This window comes from Lactuca serriola, chromosome 5 (genome assembly GCF_051521515.1).
Source record: "Lactuca serriola cultivar US96UC23 chromosome 5, Lser_US96UC23_V15, whole genome shotgun sequence".
Taxonomy (NCBI): domain Eukaryota; kingdom Viridiplantae; phylum Streptophyta; class Magnoliopsida; order Asterales; family Asteraceae; genus Lactuca; species Lactuca serriola.
Genome location: NC_136412.1, coordinates 234,876,009 through 234,901,387, shown reverse-complemented (window position 1 = coordinate 234,901,387; position 25,379 = coordinate 234,876,009). Strand labels below are relative to the sequence as shown.

At 39.2% G+C, this 25,379-nt stretch overlaps 1 protein-coding gene across 1 annotated transcript in view; it reads right to left on the bottom strand.

The window, feature by feature from the left end:
- Positions 1 to 25,379, bottom strand: part of LOC145050276 (uncharacterized) — a 48,879-nt gene that overhangs the window by 10,947 nt on the left and 12,553 nt on the right. Inside the window, exons 2-3 of the mRNA XM_078998553.1 lie at positions 18,843 to 24,281; positions 11,262 to 11,495 (exon numbers count right to left, since the gene is read on the bottom strand). Of these exons, the coding sequence (XP_078854679.1) occupies positions 11,262 to 11,495; positions 18,843 to 21,536 (2,928 nt within the window). The 5' untranslated portion in view covers positions 21,537 to 24,281. The remainder of the gene's footprint in view (positions 1 to 11,261; positions 11,496 to 18,842; positions 24,282 to 25,379) is intronic.

Genomic DNA, 25,379 nt, shown 5'->3' with positions numbered 1-25,379 from the left:
CCGAGTCTCAAGAACAACTCGGCGAGTCCCAACTCGACTCAAACCACCTGTCGACCCTAAAATGACACCTCCAAGATCAATAATAGCCTCCTCCTATGCTCCAAACGCTCACACTCGATTAGGGTTTCACTCAAGGGACTGGTGAGCAGAAATGACGGCCATAAGGCCCTTTAAATAGGTCCCAAACCCGAGAAATTAGGGTTTCATTAAATAGCGCAAACTCGCCGAGTCCATATCCTGGACTCGCCGAGTCCAACCTAATCCCGCGTCCAGAATCGCGACCCTACTCGGCGAGTCTGAGCTCCACTCGCCGAGTCCCCTCTCAAAACACAAAATAATCAAATCAATAAAGATACCTGGAATCCGGGCTGTTACACTATACTTAGAACTTATGAGCACTCATGAATGTTGCAGCAACAATTGCTATGTCTAATACAATTCAGATAAATCTACAAACCCAATTCATGACAGTCTTATTTCAATACCTACTTCGAAAGTATGATCGACTGTGGATAGTTTGAATAATATAATTATTTTGGAAGTCAAAACATGCAAAATGAAACAATAGTAAATAATTGACACAAGACAATACCATACTAGTAAATAATAACACCTTTCATTTAAACATCAAATGTAAATTACATTTCAACTGTTATAAGTTTCGAAAGCTATCTAATTACTAAAACTAATATCATCCTTCAGCCCAATGCGCATCGTATGCTATAAATGCTTAACCCTGCTCAGTCCCTGTGTGAGGGGATCTTCTGGGTTCTCATCTGATGCTACCCTCTTTGCCATGAGAAGTCCTTCTATTCAATGTCTAATGAAGTGGTATTTTCTATCGATGTGCCTGGATCTGTCGTGATCCCTTGGTTCCTTGGCTAAGGCAATTGCACTCTCGCTGTCACAGAAAATCTCCATAGGCTCCTTTATAGTTGGTACAACTCCAAGGTCTCCAATGAAGTTCTTGTTGGATTAGTGTCTAAGTCCATAACTATTTTGGTATGTACTTGACCCGATGGTGCATGGTCCTTTTGGGTTGCCTTCACCAAAGCAACTTGATAGGATGAATTATGGAGAGAAATGATTAAATATGATTTATTAATATATTATGAGAATAATATATTAAAGGAGAAATCATATTGTTTAATTAATATTAGTCAATAATTAATTGGTAATTAGTTTTGTGACTAAAAGAGATTAATTAAACTTAAGGGACTGGAATTGTAATTATAAGATAATTGAAATTTGGGCCATGGATTGCCTTGTATTAAGGAGTGGACGAATTCTATGGGGAAGCCCATAAGAAATCGTACAAGGCCTTAAGGAAAGGAATCTATGGGTTGCTTAGGGCTTAAGCATCCAAATTAGGGTTTCCTTGTTAGATAACCCTAATAGCCTCCTATATATATAGATCCCTTATGACCCAAAAACATGGCTAAGCATCCTTCTAGGGTTTCACACATTTTAGGGCAGCCTCCTTCCTCTCTCCTCTTCATCCTCTGGCTCTTGGTGTTTGTGAACCATTAGAGGAGTGACATTTGTGACTCTAAGCTTTCTAAAGTCAATACAAGAAGGATTTGGGATTATTATTGCTACATAACAATCAAGGCATGATCTTAAACCCATTATTATGTTAATATCATTACTTGTATGCTAGAATTAGGGTTTATAGTCTTGGATAACTTGCATGTTCAATAGAGAAACCTAGATCCAATCATTAGGGTTTGTATGAGCACATAGGATGTTCTTATGACCAAAACCCATCAGTGGTATCAGAGCCTAGATTGGTTTCTATTGTATTGATGCTTTGTATGTTGAAAAAATTCGATTTTTGTGTTTCTGGGGGCTGAACTCGCCGAGTTTTTTAGATGAACTCGCCGAGTTCGTGCTAACTCGACGAGTCCATGCCTGACTCGACGATTCGGCTGGTCAGTAAGAGGGAAAACCGGGATTTCTTGCTGTTTTTGCTTGAGGATACTTGCCTTATCATATTAGATCAATATAAATCCGATTTTTTGATATATATGACTATATTCTTGATCTAATTGAAGATATTTATCAATTAATAAAATATTTGTTTCCTTATGTGATAATTGATTAATTATTTTGATTAAATTGATAATTTTTTTTGCAAGAAATCATTAAATAAATCAAATATGGATAATTATGTGATTAATTGTTAATTTAGATTATTTGTTATTTGATCCTTGTGTTATGAAAAGTTTCACATTTTCCCCTTTAAGTTTTATAGTTTAAATTTAACCTCAAAAGTTTTGTTGTTTTGAAATTTAAATAGTTGAAACCCTAATGTTTTGAAAAAGGTTTCAAAACTTGCCCTCAAGTTTTGGAATTTAAATTTTGATTAATTGTTTAATTTTGATGTATATTTAAATTCTAAACCCTAATGTTTTGAAATGTTTCAAAACTTGCCCTCAAGTTTTGGAATTTAAAAGTTGATTAAAAGTTTAATTAGGAATGTTAAATTCTAAAACCCTAGTATTGCTTTGAAAAAGTTCAAATCACACCCTTATGGCTTTATTAATTAATTAAGGTGTATAAATAAAAGAGATTTAATAAATCCATAAAGTTTTGGTTTACAATTTAATTGAATTAAAAGTATAATTGTTAAATTTGACAACCTAGTATTTTTTAAAAGTTGTAAAATACACCCTATACTATATATAACATTAAAAGTCTAACATTATATATATGTACGAGTAAAAGTCAGTCTTACCGTTAGTAGGCCTCATTCACGAAGCTGGTCTATAAGGGGTGTTTAAGGAAATTGCCTACAAAATGGCGATTGAATGGGTATCCACTCTTACCCACCGCACTCTTAACTAGTGGAGGGTCGTTAGCCAAACGGGTAGGATAGGACGAAACCTTCCATTATAAGTATAATGAATTACTAAAGTAACTAAATGTTTTCTTTTAAATTCTCAATCTTAGTTACTTAGGCAAAGTGAATTAATGCAATTCCATGAAATTACACTTTGTGCCCTTGCGAAGACGTTAGTGGAGCGTGTGTGGTTTACCGGCACACTAAATGGTTCTAAGCAAAGGTAGCAAAGGGTGACTCAATGTTTGTCATAGTTCGGTGGAGCGTGTGTGGTTTACCGGCACATCGAATAGGTGACTGTAACATGTGGGGGCACCATGTAGTTTGCATGATTATTCACACCCGCTTTGTGATCCTCGACATCCCAGTCACAAACAAGAGGGGCATATCGGGATTTAAACATGCCATTAAAATGTTCAATGAATCTCATAGGATCTAGGAGTTTTCATAGATTTAAAACTTAAATTTCTTTTTCGTTTTTCATGGTGGAAATTAGTGAATCGTCATTCATTTACCTTCAAATGTTCTGCAATTTGGGTTACGGCATCCCTTTCCCGAGGTGTAGCATATTGTGTTGGGTCCTAGCCTTAGTATCTCATTTGGGTGATTTACTAAGGACTCAATCAATCAACTAACTTGAATTCGTTTTCTCCCGTTTTGTAGATGTCAAAGTTCGACAACTATGGTCTTCCCAAATCCCGTGGAACAAGCTTTCCACATGAAGATGATATTCCACGATTCGATCGAGGAACAAGAAATCATGCTTCACTTCCTCCACCTCCTCCAATTATTCTCCCTAACCCACAAGTTCAAAGGCTTGAAAAGTTCAAGATCACTCAAGCCCTTTTGGCAAGTAAACATAAAGAAGGAAAGCCGGTGTGTGCACACGTCCTAGGGATGAAGTCACACATTGATAGGTTTAGAATGTTGGGATCCGTTGTCTGTGAGGAAATGGCTGTTGATTGGGTTCTTCAGTCACTTCCTAACTCATATAGTGAGTTCGTAAGAGAGTACTATATGATGAACCGCGACGTGACCCTTATAGATCTCACCTATATGCTTATTGCTGCTGAATCAGCAATGGTTTGGCGCAATAGAAAAGCAAAGTTAATTGGTGAATATGCCTTCAAGACCTCTATGGATATAGACAATGGCAACGAAAGACATGCTATGATCGAAAAGTTTGATCATAAGAGAAAGGCAAGTCTGAAGTAGTTCCATGTCATGTTCCAAAAGAGTCAATTTGCTTTTATTACCAAGAGAAAAGGCATTGGAGACGAAGCTGCTCCATTTACCTATGAGATCTAAGAGATGGGAGAGTCGAAACGTATGGCTCTAATATAGGTAAAATCCATTAACTAACTCTTTTAAGCTTCTATTCTAGATTCTTAATACATAATGTGATAAGATTACAATTGATGTTTTGTAGGATCGAAGAAAAGAAAGGAAGCTTAAGGGAAGAAGTGAGCAGAATCTAACCGTGAAGGAATGGATTTCGATCGCATTTCTCGAAGATTAGATTCTTGAGCTACTACTTAGAGTTAGAATTAGATTGCTAAGAAAGATGTATTAGCATAGTTTTTCAATGAATTGCATTGTAAGGACAAATTTTTCCGCAATAAAATAAATTTTGATTTTATATTATTTGTCCTTGCAATGGCGTATATGAAAAATTGATGTTTGAATGTTTCTATTATTAGCAATAATGGATTTGGTTCTTATTATGTTATTTGTGGAAATGTCGAAGAATTTACCGAATAAGGAAAGTTTCTCATCACCCAAGTTTCAATTGGACAGAAACTTGGAATCATGCAACTTGGTTGCACGATGAATGAGAAATTTCATATTTCGGAAATTAGACTAATTCATTGACAAAGTGTCAAGTGAAGGACTAGTAGATCGAGCACATAAAGTTGCGTATTGATCAAGTCCACCATAAGAGTAACAATGATATTCGTCATGATTTACTAAAGGTTTAGTAAATATGATTATACTTACAAGATTAAGTGTAATTATGAATTGATTGAAAAAGTTTAAATCAATAGCAGAACAAATAAGAAGAATCAAGTAGGCAGAAAGATAAAAGTTTCTCCATTCTAAGAAGAAGGGAGAGTACCTTTTATGCTTTATGATAGGTCTTAGTGATTAAGAACCACATCTCAATTGATCCTCTAAGTGAGTCTTAGTATAATTGTATGTGTAGGAAGAGGAATCAAGAATTGAAGAAATGGTTAAATCAAGAGGTCAATCATACTTCGTTCCAAAAACAAGTCTTAAAGTTAAGATTGTGACATTGAGTGATAAGTATTAAGAAGGTTTATAGCATTCATCAAATATGGAAAAGTTGTGATGTCTTGGATAAGACAAAGACCAACTAGGACCAATTTATGAAATGTTTTGATAAAAACTACGCTAACTCTTGAATATTTGTTTGTCAAGAAATGGTTATTGACAAGAGAATCTTATATGTCAAGGAGTAAGTGGGAGTCTTATTGGTCTTGAAAGGTTTCAAGAACAAATCAAATAAACCTTATCGATCATCACTAGCACACAAGTTGAGGTTTACAACCTATCGTGTTAACATTATTTTGTTTCTGTGTTGTTCCAATTGAGTTAATTATGCATGTGAGTCCTATGGGTTCTCATTTGAATGCATAAAAGGCAAGGACCTTGATCAATGGAAAGTACATTGATAAGAAAAGGTGAGCTGCTTAACTACTTGGAAGACATGGTGGGCAGCTGTGCTACCATAAGGCAAGAAATCGAGATTAGAAAGTTCGATCCATATGAGTTTGAATTTGTCGTAAACTTTGGTTTTGACAAATTCACATGGATAGGAACAAATACACCGTTTAAATCTAAGTGTCATAAGATTTCCTCCTTCATGAAAGTGATTGTGAGGAAATACTTTCACTAAGAAAGATTTTAAGAAGATAGTGATTGTAAAATTGCATTCTCCAATTTGATTATGGTTATGGTATCCCTTTCCATAATTTGAATTGTGAGGTTAGGCAATTGTTTAGACACACATATGAACTATCTAAGGCAAAGGTGTATAAGTTCAAAAAAAAGCCTTGATAAAAGGTTATCAAAGCATTAAGTATTAGAAACATGGACTTAAGAAATTCAATAGGTATTGTTTTTCTGAAAGTTAAGATGTTTATGAATACACGTCGAAGCAAGTAGGAGCATAAGTGTTATGTTTATAATAATCATCATGATAGTTGGAGCATAAATGTTATGATTGTATGATTATTAAGGAAAGTATTGCAAGTTGGCAATATTAATTATAGAAAACAAGAGTCATTCTTTGCAAAGTTGTATGTATGGAATAGTTGTTTTGCTATAATTAAGGGAGAGAATATTATGCTTCATTTCAAATCTAAAGGCTTAGGTTGTGGAATGTTAATAAATTTAGTCAAAGGTATATAATGTGTTCTTAAAATTTCGATTATGATTACGGCATTCCTCTTCACAATTCGAATTTTGAGAACATAGCAAATAAAATATTATGGCAGAAGATTGATGAAGTATCAAATCTTTATGCATCGTGTCCCATACGCTTCGGGTATAGGATTGATTGCAAATGCTATAATATTTGACCATTCTAAAATTTTCCAAATGTCTAGCGCATTTAGAGGGAAAAAGGACGAGAATCGGTTTTGACTAAGATAATTAAACAACTATCAAAGGACAATCCAAAGTTCGCCGAGGATTGGTCGCTTGTGAGTAGTTGGAAGCATGGTATTGATGGACCATATCGACATTATTATGAATAGAAAAGATTCTATTAAGAATAAGTTGTCATATGGAAAATATGGAAATGTTTCCATATTGGATGGACCATATCGACACTATTACGAATATATAAGATTCTATTAAGAATAAGTTGTCATATGGAAAATATGGAAATGTGTCCATATTGGGAATTGAATATTGGAAATCTATGTCTAGATTAGAAACTTTTATGCAAAAGGATGTTCAAAGGAATGTACTTTTAATGAGAGACATCATATCTAAGGAGTTGTCTTGTAACAATCTCCGATAGAGGACTTTGTAATATCATTGGCAATAGTCTTTGTGACTTTGGTGTAGTGATATCATGAAAGGATCATTGCATAAAATGTTAGAATCTAGCATATTCTATAAGTAGCAAGAATTTGATATTCTTTCACTTATGGAAAAAGGATTTGGAGTTGTGAAATGAGAATGATTGGAAATGTGCTCAATTTGGTCTATTTCACAAAGTAAGAACCATAGGTAAACATTGTGTGCATGCTAGGAGCATGGGACAAGTGTAATAATTCAAGTAAGAAGTTGATTACCCGAAACGACAAATAATGAGTAATCGATGTGGTGATAAATAAAAGGTGTTTTATTTATGCTCAAAGGGTTGAGGCCATATGGGATTAGTATTATTCTTGTGTTTCACTTTGCATGTTTTGACTTCCTGAATAATTTAATTGGTTGAGAACAGTCAAATTATTCGAACGGGACACAATCGTTCATATGTTGGAAGTAGATATGAATGAAGACTATCGTGAATTGGTGTGTGGATTGTCTAAAAGGTATTAGACATAAGCAAATGTTTGCTGCAACATTCATGAGTGCTTATGAATATGATTTGAGCATTGGATTAAACCCACGCTCACTTAGATCACTCCATGAATTGTATCCGAATGATTGGTGAGACGATAACATCTTATATTCTTGAAATCGAGATGTGTGAGTTGTATCTTGCAAATCGGTTGCACATTGATAATATGTAAACGCACTAGTAACTTGGTGTTATAAAACATATTGTTGTGTGTAATTCGGTGAGTGAGTGCAAGTGAGCATTGAATCAAAATTTATCCGTTCCTTTTATCCAAAGAAGGATAAAAGCGATATCTTTGGGCCCCTCGATGGTTTAGTGATGACAAATGTAAATGCTCGGCCGGGCTAGGGCTAATTTGATTTGTTCAATTAGTCAGTCATCATAAATCGGAAGTCGAGATATAGTACAAAGAGAATGATTTGAAATCATGTCTCATACGATATCTAGATTGGAGGAATAGATGATCCCTTATCTAAAGGACACACGTATCTAATAGGATCAGAGTTGACAACGGCTTTGGAAAGCTACGATTGCAGATCAGGATCTAAATTCATTTGCATAATAGTTATTAGACTTATCCAAGTGGGAAAGTGTTGGATTAGTGTCTAAGTCCATAACTATTTTGGTATGTACTTGACCTGATGGTGTATGGTCCTTTTGGGTTGCCTTCACCAAAGCAACTTGATAGGATGAATTATGGAGAGAAATGATTAAATATGATTTATTAATATATTATGAGAATAATATATTAAAGGAGAAATCATATTGTTTAATTAATATTAGTCAATAATTAATTGGTAATTAGTTTTGTGACTAAAAGAGATTAATTAAACTTAAGGGACTGGAATTGTAATTATAAGATAATTGAAATTTGGGCCATGGATTGCCTTGTATTAAGGAGTGGACGAATTCTTTGGGGAAGCCCATAAGAAATCGTACAAGGCCTTAAGGAAAGGAATCTATGGGTTGCTTAGGGCTTAAGCATCCAAATTAGGGTTTCCTTGTTAGATAACCCTAATAGCCTCCTATATATATAGATCCCTTATGACCCAAAAACGTGGCTAAGCATCCTTATAGGGTTTCTCACGTTTTAGGGCAGCCTCCTTCCTCTCTCCTCTTCATCCTCTTGCTCTTGGTGATTGTGAACCATTAGAGGAGTGACATTTGTGACTCTAAGCTTTCTAAAGTCAATACAAGAAGGATTTGGGATTGTTATTGCTACATAACAATCAAGGTATGATCTTAAACCCATTATTATGTTAATATCATTACTTGTATGCTAGAATTAGGGTTTATAGTCTTGGATAACTTGCATGTTCAATAGAGAAACCTAGATCCACGCATTAGGGTTTGTATGAGCACATAGGATGTTCTTATGACCAAAACCCATCAGTTCTTCAGCCATATTGCCTCCTTCGCCACCTCGCTTGCTACTATATACTCTGATTCACAAGTTGAATCAGCTATTGTCTCCTGCTTGGAAATTTTCCAAGTAATTGCTCCTCCATTTAGGGTAAAGACCCATCCCGACTGAGAGTGGAAATTATCCCTGTTTTTCTGAAAGTTGGTATCACGATACCCCACTACTCTCAAGTCATCACTCCCACCAAGGGTAAGGACCCAGTCCTTAGTCCTCCGCAGGTACTTGAGAATGTTCTTCAACAGTAATGTTCTTCAACAGTACAGGAAGCGTCCTTCAACAGTACATGAAGCGTCCTTCTGTTGCTCCAAGAGAGCTTACGCCGACAATGCTTCGTTCCATTGTAGAGGCTGATAAGCCAGCCAAGAGGGGTAAGAATCCTGCAACGCAGAAGGAGGGACCGGCCGCAAAACCAACCAAGGGGCAGACCCCCAAGAAGCGAAAAACTAATAAAGCTGCTCCTTCTCAACCTCAACCCAAAAAGCAGAAAAACTAATAAAGCCGAGGGGATACTCTACCTCGCTCCCCTACTCCAGAAATTCCGGTTCGTTCTTTTCCTCCTTCACCTCCACCTGTTACCATTCCAGCTTCTCAACCTCCTATCTCTCCAATAACCACCTCTCAACCCCTCACTACTGATGAGTTTAAGAAACTCTTTGATCATTTAGATCTTTTAACAGGTTAATCACAAAAGAGAAAACAACAATATAAAACACAAGAATGAATCTGAATATGTCGAATGATTCAATTGATTCAATCCTCAACAGAGCTCGATAAAGAACTTCCGCTGTAGAGGATATTAGGGTTACAAAAGATAAAGATCAAAATACTTTCAAAACTTCCAAATCTTACGTACTAAGATGCATGCAAGCACCTATAAATACAAAACCCTAGAAAATAACTCTCGGATGGACAAGCCCATACTGGAGACTAAATGGACTAAATAGCGAGTCCAAGACGCAACACCTTTCGGACCTAACAATCTCCCCCTTTGCGTCAATTGGAGCGAGACTATCATTTCGGCTTGCTGGGTCTAGCTGTAGGAACTTTCTTAGTGGTTTCAAACAGACGTGGGATGAGAGCAAGGATGGTCTGTCTGAAGTGAATGTACCACTGGATCATGTCACCAAAGTACTTCTTGTCGTCTGCTGAATTCTGCTTGCATCGATGAATGATTCCCAGAACATGTTCCAAGCATGCAATGGTGTAAAGGTGTTTGTCTGCCAAAGCGAACAGGCATTTTTGGCCTTCGTTCCTTGTAAACATGACAAAGTTTCATTTCGGGTCGATTCTTCCTATCCGCATCATGTTCAAATCACTAGCAGAGCCGACAGGAGAAATAGTGGGCTTTTTCTTGAAGATGCTAGCGATCTCCTGATCCATCTTGGCAACTTCCATAATGTAGCATACGAGCATCCTCTTGAAGTGATCAATAATTGGACCATACTCAGCTTCATTGGTGAGGAGGATGTTGTGCAAAATAATCCAGTCATGTGGATTCAGGTTGGGAAGATCAGTGAGTGATATGGCGTGTTCGGTTTTAGTAGAACCCTCAGCACTTTGAACCGAACGTTCGTGAAGTTCCCCTGACGAAACGGTTTGAGGATTCGAACGTTGACGATCTTCTGAGCGCTCCAAGTTTGATACTGTGGTTGAGCAAACTTCAGATAGAATTCGACAAGTTCCCTATCAACTTTTGGATGAGGATGACGGACATCAACAACGTTATCAAAGGCATGAAAGATGAAAGTTTTTCGGGTCAGTGGCATGTCGAACTGAGAATCGACATAATTGATTTGATCCAATGAAATCACTAGTTTGAGCCACAGAATGTTGGGAGTTTCAATAGCCTCTTTCAAAAGCTTCTCAAGAGTCCACGGAGGAAAAAGAGTTTTCCTACTCTCAAGAAGGTCATGAGCCTCCTTCATTTTTCTTTCGGTCGCCTCAGCCTCTCTGGCAACACGAGCGCTCATGTCAGCATCTTTATCCCGGCCTTGTTTCTTTAAGAGATCTGCGATAGTCTCTTTATCATCATCATCATTGTCTTCAGCAATCTTCTTTCCTTTGTCTTTGACACCCGAACCTGAGGCTTGACCTGCTGGAGGAGGTTCGGTTGCTTTAGTTGCTGTAGAAGTGGGAGGCGGTTGGGACACATCTTCTCCCCCTTGTTTCGGATAGGAAACGAACTCAAGGAGCCCTTCAATTTTGCTTAAGAGAGCAAGGGCAGGAGCAAGCTTCTCTGCGAGAGTGCGCCTCACTGAGTAATTCAGAATCGGATCATGTGCTTCAATGATGTTGGAAAGGGCGGCATGGACATCCGAAACACACGAAGAAATAACCTGACGCTCAGATCGAAGAGATTCAACTTCCTTTTGAGAATGGAAAAGATGAAGACTCTTGACCTTGAGAGCAGTGGTCTTGCGAGCTAGAGCATCCATCACGGAGTTCTCTAAAGCGAGGTCTTCATGCAGCTTATTCAGGCGCTCCTCAACAGTCACCTGAAACAATTTGTTGTCTTCACTGAGAGATTGACGAAGACTGGAAAATGACTGTAGTTCGGAGGCAACTGAGGTGGCCAGCTTGTTGACAAGAGAGTCAAGCCTTTCTGCATTGGAGTCAGCAGTCCCCTGTAAAGACTGCAAAAGAAAAGTAGCGTCAACAAATAGTTTTTCGACTTTTTCAGTCGCAGCAGCACACGCCTTGGTAGAGGCGTCAATAGCGGCAGTGGCAGAGTTGATAGAGGCTTCATGAGCCTTAGTAAACGTATCAACAGTCCCCTGAATAGCAGCCTCTGAGATAGTAGAGTGTGAGGAAGAAGAGGAGGAAGCAATGAGAGAATCGATTTTCTCATGAAGCTCCTTGAGATGCTTCTTGGTGACCGGAGCATCATCGTCATCATCACTCTACATTTGATACAGACTGTAATAGACCGAGTCAAACGTCATGTTCTCTCCTCCAAGAAAAGGTTCTTCATTATCTGTTGAGAGAGCAGGAGATGAGGGAGAGGGTGAGGGTGGAGGCTCGGTTGTGGAAGTAGGTTCGGGTACGAATGTATGTTCGGTAGTGGGAGTGGTTTCGGGTGCTGAAGTAGTAGCCCCCGTATCAGATACGTTGGTTCTAACTCCAGCGGTGGTTGTTGTGGTAGCTTCAGTAAAAATGGGAGGTGGTACAGGGATAGAGGTGTGTGGTATTTGAGTAGTGGAGGTTATGGGGGGAATGGAAATAGAGATGGAGATTGGGGGAGGAGAGACGGGTCTAGTGGAAACATGTACCTCAGGGGTAGGCGAACGTGGAGGAGTGTTACCACGTAGGGACTCTTCGGAGTCTGAACTCTCTTCCTCAGATTCACTGGAGAAGGAAGCAAGAATAAGCTTTCGCCTAGGTTGAGTCTTCCTCTTCTTTGGTGGAGGAGATTGAGATGATTTGGAGGGTTTGCGTTTCTTCAGAGAAGGACCTTTCGCTCCTTTGACAACCTTCTTGTCTTTTCCCTTGTCATTCTTTTTCCCCTGGGAGCAGGCCGATCAGCATCATGAATTGATTGAATCATGTCAGGGGTGAGCTCTCTAGGACCAGAGCGATGAAACTCCTTGTAAGTTCTGATGATCCGACTGTCGCTTGGAACATCCCCATACATTGACTCAGGGATTGAGCCAATAATCTGAAATTTAGAGGAATCAGAGAAGATTATCTTCGTAGTGTGGAAAGTACCTATCGAAGAAAGTGGAGAATCAGCAACAATTAGAACGTGATACTTGTCCATCACCCACTTTGTGACCAGCGTCCAGAATCTGGCATAGGAGATCTCTGAATGGCGAGAGGTAGACGCTAGACTCTGAATTAGCTGCTGCCATAAAACCGACCCATAATCAAGGTTGATGCCGTGGTACAACCCATAAAGAATGGTCATAAACAGACGACTCGCCCCGTCTGAACCTGCACTTCGTTCTGATAGCCCCTTGAACAAGACGGTGAAGAAGTCGTTCCACTGAGGAGGTAAGCAAGATTTCTTGAATTTGGTCACCGTCGTCAGAATTTCAGTGTATCCCATGTTATAAAAATGGAAAACAACTGTCCCACCGGAATAGATTCAGGGTTAACCCTAGATTCATCGGGTTCAAACCCTAAAAGCGAACAGAATCGCTGTTTGGAGATGGAGGCCTTGTGATCAAGAATGTCGAAGAAGATTCGATCGACAGACTTGTCATAGTGGGCTGTGGAGAAGATTTGTGATAGACACTCCATTTGAATAGTTTCGACCTTGGTGAGAGCTGGAACCAGTGGCGAATACTTGAGACATTCCATGATTGGAAACATGAATGCATCGTAAACTTGAGGAGTGAGGTCGATGATCAGGCTTTGTTGAGGACGGATTGGCAGAATGTGAGAAGTAGCATGAACAGAAGATGAATCCGCCATTGAAGAGAAGGATTTGGGAGGGATGACGAACAGTAGAAGAAACAAAGCTTTTCTTGCTCTCTGAATATTTGGTGCAGTAAAGAGGTAAATTATGGTGGAAGTTACCTTTTATACCATGGTGAGAAGAGAGAGAAAAATCTATTCCCAAATCTTCAAGGGAAATGCGAAGAGTTTCCTTAGGTGATTGACGCGTGACAGTTTAGAGCCCCGATGATTATGCAGGAGAGAGAAAGACTGTCCCGTTTCACACGCCTTCCCATCAGGCGCCGTTTGAAATGTCAAAAACGGTTCCGCTTCACACACCTCCCCATCAAGTGCCGTTTGAACTATCAAAGCGATTAGACTTTCGGTTGAGTCAGCAACTTATCCCTTTAGAGTGAGCTGTCGTCATAGAGCAAAATAACCACGTGTAACATTGTGAGCCACATCTCTTTTATAACCTCAAATCCCATAGCTAAAAATAGCTTGTAAGTAATGAAACCAGAATTATGGAAAATCAAAAAGATTTTCGTGCATAGAGTGTAAAAGAAAAGAAATAAAACAATACATATGTGGGAAATTGTGATGTTAGTAAAGACACGAAACAATGGATCCCGGGCACGAATCTCTTCCTTCAAAGTCAAGAGAGACCTTAAAGTGTTTGTTTGGTTTCCCGTTGAATTACGATCAGACACTTATTAAGAAGTGTTGAAAGGCATCTTTTAATAAGGCTAATTTGGGTGGCTTTCGCTTCAGTGCAGAATTCCTGATCTTGACATAAGACTGAAATCGACTGAAATACTTGTGAGACCAATGTAGTCTGTTGAACAAGTAGGTGTGAAGAGAATTTAAGTGGCAGTTTGAAAATACTTTTAGGTGAAATCTCAAAAAAAAATTGAAACTGAATTCCAAGGGAAGAAATGTTATGGGATTTAACAATTTCATAAGAATCACATAAAGAGAAAATTCAGAGATTTCAAGGTACAACCCCGTGGGTGAATTCATCAATTCTTTAGTGAAAACTAGAGCAAATTTAATTGTTCACCGTCAATGCATAGTAGGTAGTGAATTGTGGGTTTCACTTAGCACGTAGTGGCACGAAGCTAAGATCACAAACACATAAATTGTGTAACCATAAACCTTAGTGGTAATTTCTGAGAGTCTCAAGGGTTACGTGTATGAAGCGAATAGGGTGGAGAAAAGTACTGGAGATGGTGTAAAGAAACCAAAGTACCTCTGCTGTTAAAATAAGGACCAAGCAGAAAACTCTTATCTCATGTGAGAAGAGAGTAAGGTAGCTCATGATTAGAATAAATAGAAAAGCCTAATTGGGAAGACAAGGTTTGTATATACCAAGTCAGTAAGGCTATTATTCAGAATCAGGTGAGGCTTTGGACAACATACAGCAGCATGCTTCTAGCGACACTTAACTATAAAAAATGTGAGAACAATAATTGCCCCAACGATTATCCACAAACGATAATAAAAAAATAATGAACACACAAAACAAAAAAATGTTTTTGGAGTTTTTGATTTAAAGAGAAAAACAAACAAAAATATTTTTGGAGTTTTTGATATTTAAAAAAATAAAACAAACAAAAGTAACAAAACACAAAAAAAATTTGGAACCGAACCCGAAATAGACCGAATGTTCGGTTCATTTCGGTTGCAAAAAAAATTTGAAAAAGAAAAAGACTTGAAAATAAGAGAGACACAGTTGAGAAATAAGAGTACAAAAAAGTTTACAACCAAAGAAACAACCGTTAAGTGATAAACGGAGACAAGTGAGTAGGACCAAACCCGAGCGCTTGGTTCATTTCGGCACTCATGTGAACCTAACCCGAACGTTCGGTTTATTTCGCTTCCAACTTTTAGTTTCGAGAAGTAGTTTTTGGTACTGACTCCGATTCCATCATACCTAGCCCTTGTAGAATTTTATTGAAACTTGCTTCAGGAAAATCTTTGGTGAAGATGTCAGCCAGTTGATCAGTAGTTCGAACAAAATGAATCTCTACGTTTCCGTCTTCTACGTGATCTTTAATGAAGTGATACCTCAATGCAATGTGTTTGGTTTTGGAATGTTGCACTGGGTTATGATAGATCCTAATTGCACTTTCTGAGTCACAATATAGTGGGATCTTTTTCATGTTGAGTCCATAATCCCGGAGTTGGCTTTGGATCCAAATTACTTGAGATGTGCAAGAAGCGGCTGCAATATATTCTGCTTCGGCTGTAGATAGTGAAACACATGTTTGTTTCTTAGATTGCCAGCACACCAACTTTCCGTCGAGGAATTGACATCCTCCTGTAGTGCTTTTTCTGTCTAAACCACATCCTCCAAGGTCTGCATCTGAGTAGGCTTGAACAAAGAAACCAGAGTTTGATGGATACCAGAGACCAAGGGAGGTGGTTCGCTTCAGATACCGGAGTATGTTTTTCACTGCTAGCATGTGTGGTTCACGAGGATTCGCCTGAAACCTTGCACAATAACACACAGAAAACATTATATCGGGCCTGCTAGCTGTGAGGTACATCAGGGAACCAATCGTTTGGCGGTATAGCGTTATATCGACTGCCAGTTTTTCCAAGGATGGTGTGAGCTTGGTGCCGAACGCCATAGGAACTTTGACCTTTGAATCTCCCATCATGCCGAATTTAGCAAGAAGAGTCTTGGTATATGCTTCCTGGTTGATAAAGATTCCTTCGGGTCCCTGTCTAATGTTTAAACCAAGGAAAAAGTTAATCGGACCCATTGAGCTCATTTCAAATTTAGTCTCCATTAGCTTTCTGAATTCAGCTGTTAAGCTATGATTTGTTGAGCCAAAGATGATATCATCGACATAGATTTGAACTATCATAAGGTGGTTACCTTCCTTTTTACGAAAGAAGGTTGGGTCAACCGAACCTTGTTTGAATTTAGACATCTTTAAGAACTTAGTGTTTCATACCATGCCCTAGGCGCGTGTTTCAGACCATAAACTACGTTGTCTAGAATGTAGCAGTGATTTGGATGCTTTTTCATTCACAAAACCTGGAGGTTGCTCTACGTAAACCGTTTCTTCAAGTTCTCCATTCAGAAAGGCGCATTTCACATCCATTTGGTAGACCTCGAAACTCTTGTGTGTAGCATAGGCAAGAAATATTCGAACAGATTCCAGCCTTGCTACCGGAGCAAAAGTTTCTTCGTAATCAATTCCTTCTTCCTGGCAGTATCCTTTCACCACAAGACGAGCTTTATTTCGAATCACATTACCATCCTTATCCATTTTGTTTCTGAATACCCATTTGAGACCAACGACTGAGGCATCTTTAGGTGTTGGAATGAGGCGCCATACCTTATTTCTTTCAAACTCATTGAGTTCAACTTGCATTGCCTGGAGCCAATCAGAATGATCAAGAGCAATATTGACTGTCTTTGGCTCAACTTTGGATATGAAGGAATTATACATGCAGAACTCTACTTTGGAGAATAGGGAGGTATGATTTTCCTTCACTTGGGATCGAGTAAGGACCTTTTCAGATACATTGCCCACTATCTGAGATATAGGATGATATCTGGTCCATTTAGTGAGTGGAGTATAGTTTGGATCATAGGATGGATCCAATTCGGCGTTAACCATTTCTTCCAACTCAGATTGACTATCGTCATCATAGAACATATCGGAATTCTCCCCCTCGACAGATGATGAATCATTTGGATTTTCAGGTTGATTTGGACCTTCGGGTGCAACATAACTCTTGGGTGTAGCCGAGATTTCGGGTGCTACAGTACTTTCGGGTGTAGCCGGGCTTTCGGGTGCTATAGTACTTTCGGGTGTAGTCGGGCTTTCGGGTGCTACAGTACTTTCGGGTGTAGCCGGGCTTTCGGGCGTTACAGGACTTTCGGGTGTAGCCGGGCTTTCGGGTGCTACAGGGATTGAATTCTCCCCCTGAAAAAGTGAGTCTGGTTGACTTGAAGAAAATTGATTCTCCCCCTCAACTGATATGCTGCGCTGAGGAGGTTCGTTTCGAACTTGTTCTCCTTCTCCCATTTGTTTGGCTGCATCTTCGGCAATTTGCTTCAGATGATCGATTTTGTTGTCTGCTGCCTTGGCTTCCGAGAGAGTGGCTTTCTCAGGTTCATCGAATAGGGCTATGAACTGATCAAATAAATTAGCAATCGTGGCTGTGACTTGACCTGTTTGAGAAAAAAATTCTCCAATCGCTTCTTCAGAAATCTTTAGTTTCTTGACGTAGCTGTCATCGAAAGTCACATAATAGGTTTCTTCAATCTTTCTAGAACGCTTATTCAAAACCTGGTATGCCTTTGAAGTAAGAGAATAACCCAGAAAAATTCCTTCGTCAGCTTTAACATCAAACTTGTTACGATGTTCTTTGGAGTTGAAGATGAAGCACCTTGAACCGAACACATGGAAGAATTTTACATTCGGCTTCCTGTTATTGATGATCTCATAGGGAGTGAGAGAGAAACACTTGTTGAGATAAGACCTATTCTGCGTAAAACATGCTGCAGCAATAGCATCAGCCCAGAAATATAAGGGAAGAGAAGCAAAACTTAGCATAGTTCGAGCCGCCTCACATAAGGACCGGTTTCTCCTTTCGACAATACCATTCTGTTGAGGTGTGTAAGGGGCTGAGAAGTTATGATTGGTTCCTTTTTCTGACAAGAAGTCCTCGAATTCTTTGTTCTTGAACTCCAGTCCATTGTCGCTCCTAATGTTTCGAACGACTTTCCTCAGTTGCACTTCAATCTGCTTGATAAACATCTTTAGCTTTGCAGTGGCCTCAGATTTGTGCTTCAGAAAGAATACCCATGTAAAACGTGAGAAATCATCAACAACAACAAGAATATACTTGCTACCGCCAATGCTCTCGATTGATGATGGACCACACAAGTCGATGTGAAGCAACTCAAGTGGTTCAACAACTTTTGTGTTTATAATTGATGGGTGACTTTGACGACTTTGTTTCCCCATTTCGCATGCAGCACACAAGTGTTCTCGATCAAACTTGAGCAATGGAAGACCCCAAACATGATCTCCGGTGACAAGCTTGTTGATGTCTTTGAAGTTGAGATGTGAGAGCCTTCGGTGCCACAACCAGCTTTAGTCAGAATGAGCTTTGGACAAAAGACATATGGCTGGATTTCCTTTGATTGGTCTGAGATTCAGAGGAAACATTTTGCCTTTTCGATCTGATTTGAGAATGACCTTGTTGGATTTCTTCTCTATAATCTCTGAACCTTCGTCGTCGAATGAAACTTTGAGACCGGTACCTCCCACCAGTTGAGATACACTGATGAGATTATGCTGCAACCCTTCTACGTACGCCACCTTTCTGATTGTGAAGTCTCCATTGGTTATCATCCCATAACCCTTTATCGTTCCATAGGAGTTGTTACCGAACTTGACATTTCCACCATTTTGAAGTGATCGAAACTCCCTTAGCTCTTCCTTCCTTCCTGTCATGTGACATGACCAGCCACTGTCAATGTACCATTCTTCGTCAAACTGCTCGTCACTAATAACCTGCAAAAAGTAAGCAGATTTAGGAACCCAAAGATTCTTGGGTTCACGTGAGCCTTTCACAGGAACAAGAATAGTAAGAGAAACATCAACAAAATATGTTCGTTTTACTAAGGTTGTTTCATCTTTTCTTTTAATAGTAAACACTTTGATTTTGTTAGAATTAGTTGCAGGTGTTTTGGATTCAGATTTTGGTGTTTGGATTTTAGTCTGCTTTTGGTCTTCCTTGGTTGAGGAAATCTTCCTTTTTCCTTTCAAGTTCGTTGATGATCTTGAATTTTGTGTAGGAACTGAATTGGGCTTAGAAGAAGATTGAGAACGAGAAGAATTAGAGAAAAAGAAATTAGAATGAGAGTTTCTCCTGACTTGAGGTTCGAAATGACCCTTTCGTTTGTGGTCATTAGAGGGACCGAACCTGGACCTTCGGTACCCGCTTGATGATGAGCTGAAGTTGGATTTTTGGTTGTTGTTGGCTGGTGGTCCGAAACTTGGTCTTTTATTATAAAAGCTTGATGGACTGAAATCAGGTCTTTGCCTGTTGTTATTTGGTGGACCAAAATTAGTTCTTCGGTTGTTGTTGCTTTCGGGACCGAACCTATCCTTTCGGTTATGTTCTTCGTTTGACCCGAAAGTCTTTCTCTCTGACTTAGAATCTTTATCATGGTAAGAGTAGTGAGGATTTTGAGAGCGCCAAAACTGCTTTCGCTCTGAGAGATTTTTCTTGTATCTAAGATTTCTCTGCTGCATTTGATTTTTCACCTGTTTCAGTTGTCTGTGGATATTAGCTTTTTGTTTCAGCTTCTTGGCAACAGGTTCACTCTTCATAGATGAGGTTTCGCTTGTAGAGGTGAATTCTTCTTCAGGAATTTCTTTTGTGCCACTTGTACTTGGTACGTCAAAGTTGGTAGGCTTATTCAGCGGTTCTGGCACATATCTTCCTTTGGTCTTCCAGGATGTTGGCTCCGACAGACCAACCGTTTCGTCTGCATTGTCTATGGGAGCTGACCAAAAAAACTCATCACAACCATCTACATTATCTTCGTTCACCATGGCAGTGAGTTCAGCTGTTTGATGTTCGGTTACTCCTGTGACCTTATACACCTGATTGGGAGTAGTTCTAACCTTCTGAAACACAACAGCCTTTTCTTTAAGGACTGGGGACTTAGATTTGGACAAGCGAGCGAATTCTACAGAATTTTCGGAAATCAGGTTTTTGTGGTTTTCGGGTTCGCTCTTGACAAACTCAGAACAGTCGACTTCATCCTCTACAGAAATTTCACTCATATCATCGTCCTCATTAAGTTCAGATGCGTTTTCAACATCAATTTTGTTTTCTGAACTTAAATTGGTACTCAATGTGTCGAATTTTTGTATGATTTCGGTCCTGAGTTTCAGCTTATCATTTTCATCCAAAAGATTTTTAAGCATGTCCTTATGGTCTTTGGACTTTATAAAAGATTCTATTTTGTCCAGACCATACATATAAGTAGGATTAACATCATCGGAAGATACAACGCTTTCACAGTTGTATGCTTCGGCATCGATTTCATGCTCCTTAAACTCAAGGAAGGATAGAATCATGCGATGTATCTTCTGCCCTATTTCACAATTTTGATGCAGTTGAGTAATGTTAGCATAAAGTCTTTTAGCGATTAAACAAAAAACATTCCTTTGTTTTAACAATTTCAGATTATCTCTTTGCAAATAAATGTTTTCATCTCTAGACTTAATTAGCTCCAACTCCTTCTGCTCAATCCACATCCTTCGCTCCTCACTCTTGGATGACACCCTGCTTATTTGGTCAGTTAGATTAGAATTTATGACCCGTGTTTGAGTTAAACAACTATCTAGATTAGAAATTCTTGAATTCAAGTTATTTAATTCATTTTCAAATAATTTTTGTGGAATTTTAAACGAAATAAAAACAGATTGTACCTTCTTGATCAGTTCATCAAGTTCACTGATTTGCACACTGAGAGGTTTTGCTGTGAAGCATAAGTCCTCTCCCTCATTGGCCTCTTCATTTCCACCATCAGTGTTATATCCCCTCATCTGAGATACATCGGTCACCATCAGACATCTTCCACTAGTTTCACCATCTTTTGCAACATAAGCCTTTCCATGAGTAGGCTTTCTCACCTCATCATCTTCTGAGTCGGTCGACCAAACCTGTACGCCACCGAACTCGTCATCCTCTATCGAACCCTGCACAATAAGAGCATTCATAGAAGGATTAGTGGCAGCCTTCTTCCTTTTTATTTCTTCCAGTCTTTTCATAAGACTTGCTTCTTCATCTTTCTCTTTGTCTTTCTCAGCCATCTTTTTCAACACGCAATCCTTTGCGTAGTGATTCTTTCCTCCACAGTAGAAGAAACTGACGCCAGAGTCAGCTTCACCCCTTGCTTCCTTTTTCGACTCCTCAACCTTCGGTTCATCTTTCACTCTTTCGGAACTATAGCTTCCTTGCCAATTACGATTTTTGTTGGAAGGAAACTTTTTCTTGATAAACCTTCTAGGATTTGACACCATTAAAGCATAATCTTCAGCTGTCAGATCATGATCTCCCAGATTAAGATCCTCTTCATCTTCTTCAACACTTTTACCCTTGGACAGAAGCGCCAGAGACCCCAGACTTGAAACACGCTTTTCTCTTGCAGCACTATCTTTTCTTGGGATTTTAGAATTCCCACCAGTTTTGCCAGCGAGTACGAATTGAACTGCTCGTGTGCTTTGACTGTTGACACAACAACTCTCCATTCGGATCTCAGACCATTCAGAAAAGTGACCTTCTGTTCAATAAGCTTCCTTTCAATGTCATGCTTGATCATCTTGCTGAGAAGATGATTCAAGCGATCGAACGTCTGTGTAACTGACTCATCAGGATTTTGCTTGAACTCTCCAAATTCAGACTGAAGCAAGGTCTGAATTGAGTGCTCCAGATCTTCATCTGTGGAATACAGCTCTCGCAGCCGATCCCAGATTTCTTAAGTTGTACTACAGGAACTTACCAATCTAAACGTGTCAGATTGAAGAGCGAATCGAATTAGTCTCAGTGCCTTGATGTTGCACTGAAACTTTTCCTTTTCGTCCTGAGCGACATCTTTCACATCTTTCAACAAATCATTATACTCCTTTTGAGTTTTAATAATTTTGGATGTTCCTGAATGAGCAAATGGTCCAGATACAATGGTTTCCCATATCAGATACCCATTATCTTCAGATCCAATGACGTAGTCTTCAAAATGATGCGCCCAAACCTCGTAATCTTGAGTGTAGAGAATTGGAATCTTAGTTGTAGATCCTATACTGTTTGAGATGTTGATAGGATTGGATTGAGAATCGTCCATGCTTGATCGTTTAACCTGTTGTAAGATCAGACTTGTAATACGTAATATTAGGGCAAGATGAATAAATAATGAAATACGTCAATTATGGAGTTACGGCTCAATAAATATCAGTAAATGCGGAATTAACCCTAATCACTTCTTTCACAGAAGAGATGTGTATGAATTACACAGCCTCTTACTCTGATACCAATTGATGAGTTTAAGAAACTCTTTGATCGTTTAGATCTTTTAACAGGTTAATCACAAAAGAGAAAACAGCAATATAAAACACAAGAATGAATCTGAATATGTCGAATGATTCAATTGATTCAATCCTCAGCAGAGCTCGATAAAGAACTTCCGCTGTAGAGGATATTAGGGTTACAAAAGATTAAGATCAAAATACTTTCAAAACTTCCAAATCTTATGTACTAAGATGCATGCAAGCACCTATAAATACAAAACCCTAGAAAATAACTCTCGGATGGACAGGCCCATACCGGAGACTAAATGGACTAAATAGCGAGTCCAAGACGCAACACCTTTCGGACCTAACAACTAAAATTCCTATTCCCAATCCCATTTTCACAGACACAACTTCTACCACCACTACACGAAATACCTTCACTGTTCCCAAACCACCTGTAACCGAACCTACTGTTACAACCGAACCCCCAGTAACAACCGAACCTCCTGTAACAACCGAACCCCCACCTTCTTAAAAACCCTTATCTCCAACACCTTCTACAGAAACAACCCCTATTTTGGGCGGTGAGGACTTGAAATTCGACTCCACATATTTCAGTCCTTATCGAGTACAAAGTGAGGATGATGACGATGAGTGATGTGCACGAAAGTACCCACTAATTTTAATATTTATAACCTAACAAACTTAGACTAACTATGCACTTATAGGCAGTGTACCTAGTCAGATTACAGTATAGCTTAGGTAAGCCGGGTGTCGATCACAGGGAACGGTGGTGAATTAATTTAACATATTTGATTATAGGTTACAAGTCACACGAAAAGAATAAAGAAGTAGTTTAATAAATCTCAAACGAACAATTAATTGACAACTCTCAATAAACTAACAGGAAAACAAATCTCTTCAGGTACTTTGGTTTAGATAAATTACACCTTAAAAGCATAGACAATTGCATACACAAATTCATTTATTCATGTTCACTGATTCCTAAAATGATTAGATTCGCGTTCACTATAACTAATCCTTTAGCAAACAAGTCAATTCAAACAGTGATCAGTTGATTAAACTAACATGCTTCCTAGTGTTCAGTTCGTATCAAGCAAGACTTGTAAATATAGTTAATCAAATTGGTCGTTCAATTAACCTCTTGTTGATGGTCATCAAACAAGGCTCACACATTAACTTACTTATTCCCAAGTTAATCCTAGTTTCACATTCGTTATTCCTAGACTTATAATCTCGATGGTCATCAAAATCATAAGACACAAGCAATCAAGCAGATGTTCATACAACTTAATTTACTTGACAATTAACAGCAAATAATTATCATTAACACGTAAGGATCTTTTAACAAGCTTGGCAAGATAAATTAAACATAAACAAACAATTCAATATATCAATTAGTCCAATAATCAAGGTTTCATTCAATCATAAACAAAAGTAAAAGGTTTTTACACCTAAATCAGAAACTAAACACATAATAGTATCACAATGGAATGCTAAACATGGTCACGTTAACAACCCATATGATTACCGACATGTATCCGCTCTCCAACCCTTCGATCTTCACTCCCGTTAGCTTAACGGCCTTCCGGCCGCCTTCTAGACCCTCAAAACGGCTTAACAGAAGTTAATTATCGACTAAATTAGGTTAGAAGTCGAATCCCCCCTCTAGTTAGCTGTTAATCGCCTTTTATAACCCTTGTAACCGACTTACGTACGCTGGGCTTAAGTCGGATTACGCTGGGCGTAGTGAAGATTAATACGCGATGAGGAAATCTGAATGCAAGCAGTTACGCGGGGCGTACATATAGTTTACGCTGGGCGTAACGCGTATTTAGCTGTTACGCTTAGCGTACTAGTTAATTACGCGGGGCGTAAATGGCTCCTTCAGTCTTTTTCCTTTCTTTTAGCCTCTAAGCCCAATTTCCGCTTCAATCTTTTCTTTTGTGCTCTATTGACAACAAATAGCTGCAAATCATAATTCAAAGCATTATAAGTACTTTTTAGTTCTAAAAGAGAATAATAAAGGCCAAAATATTAACATATAATGTAAATATATATTGACTGTTTATGGCCTTAGAAAAAGCAGGGGACACCGACACAGATTAGTAAATCTGGACGTACGCCCAGCGTATGCTGGATGTACGCCCAGCGTGCAGACCAGGTCCAGGACCATTATTTTGGTTTAAAAATTGTTAATGCTGTGATATTTTTTTGGTTTTGTGTTGGTGTTTATTTGTGCAGATTATGGCCCGAAGACTTCAAAGGACCAACCCACCCGAGGACGTGACCGATCACCGTTTCTTACAATTTCCGCAAACTCTGAACGATGCAACCCGGGCACGATATGTCACCAATCCGAGTCTGCTGCTCACTAAGGAGATCAACATAGCACCTTTATTTGACTGGGAATTGGCGACCCAGACTGGACTTACTGTGCTGATTCAGGATTTTTTGCAATACACGCACTCGGACGCGAGTGGAGTGCATTTGTTCGTATGTCAGGGATGGGCACGATTGTTCAGGATCCAGGAGTCTGTTTATCGGGAATTTTTGCTGGAGTTTTATGCTACAGTTTCCTATGACCCTACGAAGACACCTGATGATAGGACAGCCTTTGCCTTCAGACTGGGGGGGTGTAAGTCGGGAGTGCAGTGTCATAGAGCTTGCTACTAGAGTGGGGATATATACAGCAGACGAGACGAGGAGTGTCCACTTCCCGACATTCCTTGCTGATTGTCTCACGGATCGGCCAGAGGACTATAATGAAAACACTTTTTGGGCCGAGATTACAGGGGGAGTATACACGCCATCTACTGCACAGGGGAGTATGATTCGGTCTACTACATACAGACTGTTGCACCGTTTGATTTCCATGTCTCTCACGCAACATAAGAACAGTGAGAGAGTGCCTTCGACAGACTTGTATTTTTTATGGGCACTTGTTACTCCAGGGAGGCACCTGAACCTTCCAGTTGCTTTAGCCGCGTATTTGGGTAGGAGGGCCAGGGGACTTCGGGAGGATAGCCTGATTTGTGGAGGGGATTTTATCACGCAATTAGCTCG